The sequence below is a fragment of the Atractosteus spatula genome, chromosome 7 (genome assembly GCF_055471065.1).
Source record: "Atractosteus spatula isolate fAtrSpa1 chromosome 7, fAtrSpa1.hap1, whole genome shotgun sequence".
Lineage (NCBI taxonomy): Eukaryota > Metazoa > Chordata > Actinopteri > Semionotiformes > Lepisosteidae > Atractosteus > Atractosteus spatula.
Genome location: NC_142712.1, coordinates 20,930,406 through 20,943,039, shown reverse-complemented (window position 1 = coordinate 20,943,039; position 12,634 = coordinate 20,930,406). Strand labels below are relative to the sequence as shown.

At 39.6% G+C, this 12,634-nt stretch overlaps 1 protein-coding gene across 1 annotated transcript in view; it reads left to right on the top strand.

Moving 5' to 3' along the window:
- synj1 (synaptojanin 1) overlaps positions 1–12,634 on the top strand; it is a 64,987-nt gene that overhangs the window by 14,649 nt on the left and 37,704 nt on the right. The window contains exons 7-12 of the mRNA XM_088919963.1: positions 2,042–2,134; positions 6,027–6,088; positions 8,495–8,591; positions 8,969–9,141; positions 10,702–10,783; positions 11,307–11,459. Of these exons, the coding sequence (XP_088776089.1) occupies positions 2,042–2,134; positions 6,027–6,088; positions 8,495–8,591; positions 8,969–9,141; positions 10,702–10,783; positions 11,307–11,459 (660 nt within the window). The remainder of the gene's footprint in view (positions 1–2,041; positions 2,135–6,026; positions 6,089–8,494; positions 8,592–8,968; positions 9,142–10,701; positions 10,784–11,306; positions 11,460–12,634) is intronic.

Genomic DNA, 12,634 nt, shown 5'->3' with positions numbered 1-12,634 from the left:
GAGATCTGTTTTAGTTCATCCACATAGTATATATATATAAAACACAGAGGAAATTTTAAAGCGGTAGATGATTACATTTTCCAGCAATCTTCCAAACAGAATACTTTGACACTTTAAGTAAAATGATTTAAATATACTGATGCACAAAGGAAATACTACAGATTCAAGTTACCTCCATACCTTATTGGATGATTACATAATGGTATAAGGTCAAAGTTTTATCATTTCGCAAATGTGACAGGTATTTGGTAGTTGAGTTACGTTAACCAAAAAATAATCGATTACAAATCTGTGTAAGCATTTGAGGAAATGATTTCAACAAATGCAAGAACATCGAAAGGTACAGCCATGAACTTGAGTAGATCTCCTGCTTGCTGTCGGGCATGATTGAAGGCAGTCTGCCTGCAAGAGAGGTTGCCTGAAGAATGAGATGTTCTGTTTCAACACCCAGTGGACCAGTCCGGAGCAACTGGGAATTGGACTCTGTGAGAGACAGGTCATGGCAGAGGGCAGCATACGTCGGATCCATTTTAGTATTTGTTTTCTTGCTGCAGCTGCAGATTAACCACACGTGAGCAGAACGTCTGCTCAACAATGAGGGGGCTTTAAATGGAAACAGGAAATGGCTATCTTTTGTGGGCCAGAGAGAGTCTGAAGTGGCGGCAGAGATGGATGTGGTGTTTTATTCACCGATGGCGCCGTTTTGCCCTTGACAGAGCTGAGGGAAGACAGCTCTGAGATGTAGAGATGTCACAGAAAGCTGTAATACCAGCCGTGCAAGCCAAGAGGAGAGACAACAAAACTGTGATGATTAGGAATTTCTTTTGACACAAGAATTCCTTTTGCACTGTTCTCATCTGGGACTCTTAGATGACTCCAGTCTGCACCTCTTGTGGTGGCAGAAACTGATCTGGACAACTGATCTCACTGCAGATAAAAAGACACTGGTGCCTCTGGAAGCCTGTCCATTCTATTTCTGGCATCGCCGGATCCTTGACTATTTTGCTATTATTTACATAGATTTCTATGATTAGATTTCTGTTTTATGCAGTTTGCGCTGCTGTGGTCTGTGGTGCTGAGCAATGGTGGGGGGAGGACAAGTAAAGTGTTGCTGCTGATACAGTCAAAGCCTTCTTTCACAGCTAGCTGATCTTGTCCAGTAACGTGAAAAGTAGTGCTACCGATGACAAGAGAGGAAAGGACATTGTTGTATATCATTTAAATCAAATGTTCCAGTATTTTCAGCTTGATGAGAATATTAGGGGAAGGATAATAATAAAACAAGGTGAAGATTGAGAGCAACTCAGTGACATATTGACAAAGTCCCTTACCTGGCAGTTATTTCATATCAGAAAGGTAATCTGGAAATGTCCTGGTCTGGCAAGGTGATGCAAGACTACACAGTGGTCTGTCCAGAGGCTGATCAGGTCTGTGCATCAGCACTGCTAGAATTGTATTAATGCTCAGTGTCGTCATACCTGAACCTAAGTTTGTAATGTTTTCATTTTGATAGTGTAGCATAATTCACACTCTGAAACCATAACATGATTGATTCAGCTGTCATTATAGATAGCTTTTTTTTCATATTTTCTGTGGCTGTTTAATATCCCGGTATAAAATGCTTGATTAAATCCATTACCTTTGGATTATTGTCTTTTCTCTTGTGCATCAGTATATCGAAAATTTCAATCACAAAAATGGAAAAAATAGATACAATGTTAACTTCAATATTAATAATAATAAGTTATCTTCCCTTGTTGACTAGCAAAAATCATGTTTCAGTCACCATTAGGAAGCCAAATAAATCCAAAAGCTTTTCTGATGAAAAAATAAATGTTAAAAGAGAACACAGTAATATTAGACATTTGCAGGTTTTATAAAAAGGATAGTCAGATCAAGATAATACTGTATAGTCAAGCTAAGAAGCAGTTTCATTAAGAATTCCTTACCTTCTCATTTTAAGTGCTGTCTCCAATCAGTTTGTGGAGACTCCTTTCGCCTCTTACACCAATGGGTAATGCCTTTGTATTCATGCCATCAGAAAAAATCATACGTTCATGGAATATTATTTCACCTGAACCCAAATCATCATAAAGGATCTGCGGAAGGAGATGCCGATGAAACTCTACATCTGGTATTTTGACGTCTTTGCTCCCATGCTTTTCTGGTGATGGCTGTATCCTGTAGCAGTCCAGTACAATGTCAACAATCCAGAATAAGGGCTATTTGGACCCACCAGGATATCTCAGTTTCTATTGTGCATTTGTTACTTGTTACATGTTTACATACTGTATACCTTTAAGTGGGAGAATGTCTAATGTTAACTACACTGAGTTGGAATAATTCTGCCTGTCTTTTATTTGATTACAAGATGGAGATTTGTAGTCATCTTTTACTGCTTTGCCTCCTCGATTCTCACAAAGTATCCAGCTTTATGCTGGTTGGTGTAAACAAGACAAAACAAGATGATGATAAGTGAAGTCATTAATTAAAGAACTTACATGAGCCCCCAGCAAAGTCTGTCGTTTGCAGTTTCTGTTTTAGGGGGTGGTCTGCTGTAGTGTAGGTACTCTGGTCCCATACTGGGGGAAATGTTTCAGTTATGGATTATAAGGAACTGCTGCAAAAGTTCAGCCAGCCTCTTTATAAAACCTACATACTAGATAACAAAAATCATTCCACGCTTGATTAAAAGCACAGTAAATACTGGGAGCAAGCCTTTTAAATTAGACCACATTTGCAGACCTTTGGATTTTTGACATTCTACTGTACGAAAGAAATTCTAGATGGTGCTAAATTTGGTGTACGGGCGTTTGCTGTTGCCACACCTGATTGTACAGTCTCTCTTTTGCAATCTGATTTGGTAACATGCACTGCTTCTCATGTAACCAGTTTTGTTACTGGTAAGTAGAGGGTAAGGTGTATTTTTTCATGCGTTTTAGTACAGTAAGTATACATTTCTAAAGGAATGTCAAATGCATTGTTTTATCTGAAGTGTGTGTTTTGTAATGGAATTGGTTGTTATAATCTCGATAGGAATTTTAACTAGAATAAGTCCAGGGAGATAGTCAATGAAAAATGGTGAAAAACTAAGTACATTAAAACCATGTCTTAGAAACTTGCTATCCGATCTCCTTTTAGTCTTCTTATTGTTTATTTCTTGACTCACTGTTCAGCACCTGTATCTTATTTGACCACAACCTCCTAATGAAGAAAACGGAAACAGTGTGATACAGACCTGTTGCGAGAGGTGCCAGCAGTACAGTTTTGACTCATTGTCACAATGCCAGTGATATTTCTTACTGTTGCCTGACACCTGCACGATCCATGAATGACGCAAAGCTCAACAGGACCTGTGGTCATGTTTTCATGCTGCGCTTTGCACCTTGTCTGTGTTTTCATGTTGGCGACTTCAGGCATATAGGCTTGTTTTCAAATCAATACCTTTGTCTGGAGAAATGCCTCTCTTCTTCTCGGTCTTGCACTTCTACTTACTTCCTCTTTTGGTCCATGATTTTATGTTGACCTTTATGAAGTCCTTTGGGTTGACTGTCAATACCTGAGAATTAAGAGGGATCACATTTAATTCTTTCTTTAGTCACACTCCAGGCTCACAGGTGCCTGGTCAGCTGCAAAGGTCCCTTCTGTTCTGCCAAAGGATAAACAGCTGACTACAACCCACCCAGCCCCAGTGACTCTTGTTCAGTTTAGCGACGCCACTTTAAGAATCTTAGTCACAATAGCTTAATGAAATAGCCAGGATCTGAGGCAACAGGCACCAGCCTACAATCTGAAAGAGCATACTTACTGGTTGAGCTCTATATATAGTCACAGCATTCAGTTTGCATTTCAAAGAATTTTACATTGTGTTCTACAGTGCTGTTGAATTTGTTTTGCTCCTCATTTCCTCCTTCAAAGTCTCTTGTGCAAATTTCCTTGAGCTTTTTAAAACATTTTGTAATATGCCAACATGTCAGCCACAATGCTTGCGCTGTATAACAGTGAGGGCAGCTGTGAACTGTCACCTCTGCCAGGTCCATATTTACTGCTGTTAGTCACAGTAGAAATTACTGTATGCCTTGTAGTCAAAAGTCTGGCTGAATAACTAATGCCACTTGGAAAGTACAGGTGAGGTACTTTCTTTACCCAGAGATTATGGGAATACGGCTCCTTTCAACAAACAGCTGGATGAGATCCTTGGATCAATTACGTACTTATTACGTAAAGGGCTAAATAGACCAAATGGTGTCCTCACATTTGCAACATTTGGTATGTTCTTTCTGAAGAGACTTGTACAAAAGTCATTTTGTCTGATTACACTGTAAAATCTCTTATTATATTCTTGAATATCTTCTGTTGGCAGTACACTTCATTTAGGATTTTTAATATTGCAAAGATGTACAAAAACAAGTCTAACAGCAATACACAAAGAGCATCAAGGCAAGTGTTTTTTATGTAAGATAAAAATAGTTAGCCATCATGTCTGCTGAATCGGACACAATTTCCTGAACAGTGTGACAACAATTGTTAGTTGGATTCTAGCATTTGGCATTCAGAGCTGTTAGGGATGGGTGTATTTTCTTTTTTTTTCTTGAATTCTTTGGGATCTTTCACATTTAAACATTTTCAGAGTAAGGACATTTTGTGAGCCCAGACTGAAGTTATGTCTTTGCTTAATATGCAACTTTGCTGTTATTGTGTCTTTCTCCTCCTCTTCAGTATTGCCTGCCTTCATTTTGAACACCAGCTGGCATTCCCCTGCTCTCTGTACTGAGAAAGTAAAGAAGAGCTCAGAAATCCTCCATTTTTGTAGAAGATGATCCCTTTGACTTGTGACCAGCTATTTGGTTTCAGTTGTCTTTTTTGTTGGGCAGTTTCGGATTCAGGGTTTCTTTAGCAACAGTAGTTTTTTTGCTGTTTTTTAAAATCACAAGAGTGTCATTTATTTAATGACTCACAACTGCCTGATCAAGTGGCTGACTTTTCCTGGTGCTCAGCTGTACTACAAACAAAGTACACAAACCTGGATGATTGGTTAGCTTATTTAGTCATGGAGTATTTAGTCTTCTAGGAGAACAACATTGAATTCTTTTTGACATTGTTTTGAAAAATGTTTGGATTGGTGGGATTGACACCCTGAAACATACCCTTTGTATACTGGTGCTTACCTAATGATAGCAAAACATTGAGTTAAATGCTTTTTCCTGGTTTTAAGGCAGTGTGGAGAGTTGTAACATGTTTGTGCATGTTATAGCTGTCATTTTTAGCAACTGTAGTTCAAGTAGATAGCTGCGTCAGCATGCGTAGGCTACAAAGGAACAAGTAACAGTTTTATTCCATGCTAAAAAGAGAAGAAAGGAAACGCAACGTTTCGGCTGTGGAGCCTTCTTACACCTGAAGAATGCTCCACAGTCGAAAAGTTGTGTTTCCTTTCTTCTCTTCTCAGCATGGAATAAACCTTTACTTGTTCATTTTTAGCAACTGTTCAGATACTCTTGCTAATCTGCCTATTCCCCAAACTTATCTGCCTTTACTATTACTGACATGAGGAGAGGGGCCTGTTTGTTCTCACTTATTTGACCACGTAGGACGTATAATAAATCTAAAATACAGCTTTGTTCAGTACTTAATGTCTTAATGTTTCGGGGTTGTGTCCTTTGCTGCGTTGCTGGTGGGTTGTCTTTCCCCTTCAGCGTTTCAGATAACGTGAATACGTGAACATGCAGTTTGAAAAGCATGGAGGAGCCTGTCCTTCCTGAGTGTCAACAAATATCCCCACATACAAGAAATCTCAGTTTGAATTGCAAATTCAGGATTCTGCTGCCTTAAGCTTTCAAGTAGGCCAAGAACAAGCCTTGCAAACCAAGCTCTTATTCTGCATTTCTTTCACAAATGCTTATGCACATGAATATTTTAAGTCTCATTTATTTGTTGATTTTTATATTTGTGTATGTGACATGTAAGAGAGACATTGCCCTGTCAGCACAGTCAATATCACACTCGGTTCTCTTGTCTTTTTCTTGAAGGTTGGGTCGCACCGGGTTAAGTTGTCTCGGGGGTTTGAAGCCAATGCTCCTGCTTTTGAAAGGTATGTGAAGTTGTGGCCTGCTTTCCTGCAGTCCTTTGCTGACAGCTGCCCAAGATACCAGACTAGGGTGTCACGACTTGAGGCAGTGACATTAGAATATGCAAAGATAGCAGAATTACGCTTAACCTGCAAAAAGCACTTTATGGAGACTGGGCTTCCTAAAATGTTTTGCACCACTTGTCCATAAAAGTTGTACCTTAATTTTGCTATTAATGAAAATGACATTTTTGACTCCCACTGATTGATTAATAGTTAGTGTATAGTCTCTTTTGCTCAATTAAATGTCATAAGTTATCTATGTAACTATTTTTAAAAAAACAATCCTCTACCTTCTTTTGCTTTACTGAAACAACCAGTATTTCCCTATTTTAACTTCTCATGACATTGACTTCTTCTATTTTCTGTGGTACCTTCTACAATATTATTTGCATGACATTTGTAAATATCTTCAGAAATACTGACGTATGGAAGATTTCACTTTGACAGTGTGTTAGATTGAGTCTGCTTTGAGTTTGTTTTCTTGAGCTGCTTGTGTGATAAGAGCCAAATTAATCTGTCATCATGTATATGCATAATTATCTGTTCCAAACCAAAATACATAATGTAGCTATTATATTTTGAGATTTATACATTGTAGTAATAGTCTTTAATGTAAATCTCTGCAATTCTGAACTTGTTCCATGCCAAGTGCAAAGTTCTAGTAGAAGGTATAGAGTTTCAAGAGTTTCTCTTGAGCAGCAGCCCTGTCAAAGGCATGTGTCAGGTCCTACTGCTGGCATCTATTCTTCATTTGTATCTATGGGATTCTACTCTAAGACTCTAGGACTCAAGATACGTTAATTATTCCCATTGAACACCGGACTGGAAAGATAATAGGTGATGGAATGTGAGTTGTTCCAAAAGGCCAAACTATAAAATTAAATGATGAAGTGCAGGTGCAATAGTGTGCTAACCTTCCACATACAAATACGGAGAACAGGGTACAGGCATCCACATAGCTCTAGCTGTTGAAGCCATCTTGTATACAGCTGCTTCAGCTAATGCTAAAAGTCTTGCAAAAGTCTTGTGTCAGAAGCTTGAAGACAAGACAATACTCATATGTGGTTTCCAGAAAGCAGAGAAATCTCTCCCTCTGCTAACTGATCCACTACCTGGCACTGTGGGTCAATGAACCAAAAAAAATTACAGAGGCAAGAGAACAGAAATTGAACTGTTAATACAGTTATTTTCCATTATTCTTAAGAGCCACCTTGGATCATTGTAGTCTATAGGGAAGAGCTGTGAAAATACATCTCATGTTTTACAATGTCTCTGCCAAAGTATTAGGTGGCCTGCCATACCTACAGTAGGTATTTATATTGGCTCAAAGTCACAGACATTTAAGAGAGGCTGTTTAAAAAGCCGATAAAATATATTTTATAATATTTTTGTATATAAACACAAAAAATTAAAGTGTATTTTTAACAGAAAAGTATTTTATTTCAAATTAAAGAATTATATAATGCTGAAGTAAATGACTTAAATATAATTTTTAATTCTGTGGCAGGAAAAGTCCTGAGATTCCCTAACCAAGTAATCCCAGGAATGTAAAGTATTCTGTTTATAAAGGCCTAAAGAACTGGATGAATGTTTTTTTTTTTTAATTCTGAAATTAAAATAATAATACTTTGAGGTATTCAAAACTTTTTGCTGGATTCGAAATTATACTGCAGTATATGACTTTAAACTCAACTGAGACAGTAGAACATAACTGTAAATTAGATGCAGGTCGTTTAAGGACAGAAAGCAGACATCGCTCATTAATCTGAACAGTTACGGGTGTTCACATATTACTGGTTCTTTAGGGGCTTTTCAGTAGGTAGTGATTCTGGACTCTGTAACCTACCCGCAGACAGAAGGCAAGAGAGTGTGTGTTCACACACTGTCAGATAGGTGATTATCACATGTAATTCATTTTTAAAATTTGCATAAGCAGTTATTTTTGTTATTTCCACCTGATACAGAATAGCCCATTGTGTGTTCTATCTCGCTTCACGTCTACATTCCCTCCATAAAATTCCCCACAACCGCACATACAGGAAAAATAGGAAGTGTAGGCCGACTCTCTCTAACCCACTCACTTCCAGGCCACTCACCTTTTCACACATCACAGACTACACCGACTGGAAGAGATGCGTCTCTCACTGACAGCAGTGCCTGGGAGGCAGCAGGTGTCACTGAGAGTCCTGTCCGACTTGTATCATCCTTCCCAGAGCACTGAGCACTGTCGTTTGGAGAATCCCAGTTAGTCAGCCTAGTAACATACCCTGGGCTTCATCATGCCATCATAGAAATTAAACTGCGTGCAGGCAAGCACCATTACTGATTTAAAGTTTTTAAAAGGTAATATTCTTTTCTTTTCTGCAGGCATTTCAGCACCCTTAGAAGACTTTATGGCAAACAAGTGATCGTAAATCTTCTTGGAATGAAGGAAGGGGAGCACATGCTTAGCAAAGGTTTCCAGGTCTGTAACACACTTATCTCTGACTATTTTGAAGAATAATTAAAAATGTCCATAGTTTTTAAGTACTTAGAACATAATTTTTTTACTTGAGTAATTTTCACTGTAGTTCCTAAAATGTTGTAATACAGTTTTTACATGACTTAAATATAGTGATTTTATTAAGTTTATTATTCAGTACAGTTGAATTTTTAATTTTTCATAATAACGATAGTTGCAAAATACCTAACTGTTGCTGTAGTTTCCGAAAAGCAGCTCAAAATAACGTAAAAAGAAACAACCACAACCACGTCGCTAACAAGCTATGGGTTTAGCATGTTACAAAAATAACTAGTTTTAACATATGGCACTTCTTTGCAATTGATAATTGTTCATTGCAGAGCCATTTAAAAGCGTCAGAGCATGCCACTGCTGTGCGGATGGTGAACTTCGACTACCACCAGATGGTTAAGGGAGGGAAGGCCGAGAAGCTCCACAGTGTCCTCAAGCCCCAGGTCAGCAAGTTCCTGGAGGAGTGCGGCTTCTTCTACTATGGGGACAACACTGTTCAGAGGTGAGGAGGCACAAGGTGCTTAGGAAGTAAGTTGGGCCTGTTCAATAGCTGTAATATGAAAACCAACCCACGGAGCAGTGAAATTTGGTACTGGTATAAATGGGACCAGGGAATCATGTACAGTACTTGTACACCACAATACTCATAACAATGCACTAACATCATCAGTGTCTACCACAGATTGAAGGTCAGCCACCATACACGTACTTTAATTGATGGTCGCAGTGAGCTGATAGAGTGCCTTCTTCATATTCTTTCTCCATGAAGATGCACTCTCCATGATCTCAGTTGTCAATTTCCTAACAATCCCACTGTAAGCATACTGTGTATTCCCACAGATGTCAATCTCCAGTATCTGTACTGGAGTTCCACTGCTGTATGTGGGAAATGACTTGGGCTGGGGTTAGTCGATCTGCCAGTGTGGGATTGGAATTAACTTGCCCAGATACTGTCAGCCTTTCAGTGTACAGTGGACTCCCATGAGCCCAGGGCACCTGTCGGCTTACAGTGACATCAGTGAGAGACATGCTTTTCCTTTCATCAGTGCTAACTTTGTCTCAATTTGGAGTTTTAGTTCTGAAATTGGGTCCGTTAAGTCTGGTGTTCCCCGGACTCCAATTGAACAAACATCAATATGTTCAGAATTCGACCCCCAGAATCCTGATGAGGTTATGTGCAAGTGATCACATCGTGCCTGTCTTGGAGTCCTCGCACTGACTTCCTATCAGGTTTTGAGTCAACTTCAAAATTGCCTTGGCAACTCAGTACCTATCTGACTTACGAAGTCTAGTCCCCATCTTAAAACCTTTGTTTGTTCGACTTTGGTGTTCTATTTCTGCTCCAAGCTTGTCTACATTCTGTGGGTGACAGGGCCTTCTATTGTTCAGAGGTCTGGATTTCTATTCTCGGAGAGTCAACTACCCTGAGTGCATTAAATTTAGACTCAACACCTTTCTTTTCAGAAAGGCTTTTACTTAATTAGTGTCTGTCTGCTTCATTTTCTAATGACCATGTATCTTTTAGTGACCACTAGCTTTTTCTAACCACTTATCTTTCTTATACGTGCTTGTTTTGCAATTTGGTATCCTTATAACTGTTTTCGTTTAAACGTCTTTTTTACACCTACTGTAAAACGCTTTGAAATGCAAGTTTTAAAGGCGTTATATGAAATAAAGTTTAGTAGTAGTAACTCTCAGTGCTGTGGAAATCCCAGAATGTCCTGAGTGACTCTGTAGGCGGACATGTCACAGGACGATGTCCATGTGTTTCATTCTCTCCCAGCTGATTGAAAGCCAAAACATGAGGCAATTCCAAATGAGTTGGAAACCTTTGCCGATTCTAAATTAAAAATAAAGACTATGGTAACAGATCTTAAATATAAGGGGAAAGATTAAATTCCTTTGAAAGTGATGGTCTGCCTTGTTCATGTTCCATCTTAAGTATCCTTGATTTATAAATGATAGAATTCCAAGGGCACAACACCCGCACACATGAAATATAAATGCAGGACTGAAGTGGTGAATCTGTACTCCAGTGCCATTGGGAAATTTGTCTTCACAGGTGTCAGACGGGAACCATCAGAGTGAATTGTCTTGACTGCCTGGACCGGACTAACAGTGTTCAGGCCTTTTTTGGCCTTGAGGTAGGAATGAAAACAGACTTTGGAGGGTTTTCTTATTGGCACAGGCTGGTAGGAATTTTATATATTTGTGTATGTATGTATATGTATATTTGAGCAAAAGGGAAAAGGTTCTCCTTGTCTGACACATCTTTCTTTTGCTCTGTTCGGTGTTTGATCCACATGCATGCACTTCTAGGCATCCTCACTCATTTGACTTTCATAATTAGCTCTTCATGTGGTACCTTGTTAGAGGTTTCTGTTGAAATTATTTAACAGAAGGAGCATCTCTTTTAAGGTTTCCCAGCTCTGCAGATTAAACGTGCGTCGTACTGTTACTGTATGTCCCTTCCTTTTTTATGGCATGTTCCATTTTTGGTTCAGCTCGTGCTCTTCCTGGTTGTAACTTATCTGTGTTGCATGGATATGGCATTGGCACTGCTCTGCATGGTTTATATTTTGGTGACACAAGGCGCTGGTCCTTTTGTCGAGTACTTTATGGGTCTGTACGAAAGGGATCTCACCGAAACTCTTCTTCCCTCTCCAGATGCTGCCGAAGCAGCTGGAGCTCATGGGCCTGACGGAGAAACCCCAGCTGGTGGCTCGCTTTCAGGAAGTGTTCCGCTCCATGTGGTCCATGAACGGAGACTCCATCAGTAAGATCTACGCTGGAACTGGAGCTCTCGAGGGGAAGGCTAAGGTACTCGGAATTCCTTGATTCCAAGCTATTATTTTGGTAGATCCTTCCCTTTATTATTCATGATGCATTCATGACTTCATTAAGGTTATTAAGGACAGCTGATGCTGGAAACATCCCTCTTCAGTCACATTTAGCTTTGTGTTAATTTCTTGTGCTTCAGTAACATGGAGAATGCAAGACAGCTAAACCGCAAAGCCCGTACCAAGTGTTAACAGAACACTCCCACATCACCTTGTTAAAGCAGGACATGGTCGATCAAGCACAGCACTGGAGATAGCATACATTTGTGTTTGGTACCTTTTCCCTAAGCCGTGCGAAACACTTGCTGGGTGCCTTGTACTAGGAGTCACTTGGTGCTTCTAATTCAAAATGATATTTTAAATGAAGTAAAATAAATAAAGTTAAATAAGCTACAGAGCACTGGCTCTTGAGGATGTAACTCAAGGGTTACAGTCAAGTGTTGGCAAAGGGACAGGTAAAGCACATCTATTTGTTGTGGTGCAGTTTTCTCCTACTGCTTGTTTGTAATCCATACTGTATGTCAGATGAGCCCAAGCTGAGTCTACTCTGTACTGGGATGGAAGAGCTCTAAGTACATCTAAATTGCTGCTGTAGGTCCAGTAGATGACGGTCTCCCCTCTGTACTTATATATTGACGGTGCAGGCTGTGCTTGGAGCTCTGTGCTTCTATAAGTCACTAAACTGAGGTTCTGCCTTCTTGCTCATTAAATAGATCCCGTGGCACTGTTTTTAATAGTACAGGTGTTAACTCCTTTGTTCTACCTCCACGTTGTACAATTTAGCTTCCCTAGTATTAGCTTTAAATCCATCGATGAAGTAATTTCTTGGTTCTCCATCTGTTCTGTTGTGTGTTGGAGCTATTTGCACATAATGACTGCCAGATGTCACCTATCGGTCCCCTCCTCCCCTCCAGCAGGTCCCCTTCTATGTTTAAAACACACTGGGATCCTTCAGGTTGGAAAGGGCTATACAGTTGCAAGGAAATAGCATTGTGCTTAAGATGTCTTAACCTCGTTGTTAGAGAGTGTGTTTTGCTATGACACCAGGACTTTCTGCTAAGAGATGCATGCTCTGCTCCAGCCACTGAATGTAGGTCATGCTTTACGTGCTTCTGCTGTGCTGTGAGCTACCTGTTCGTGACCCCTGCTGTGTAG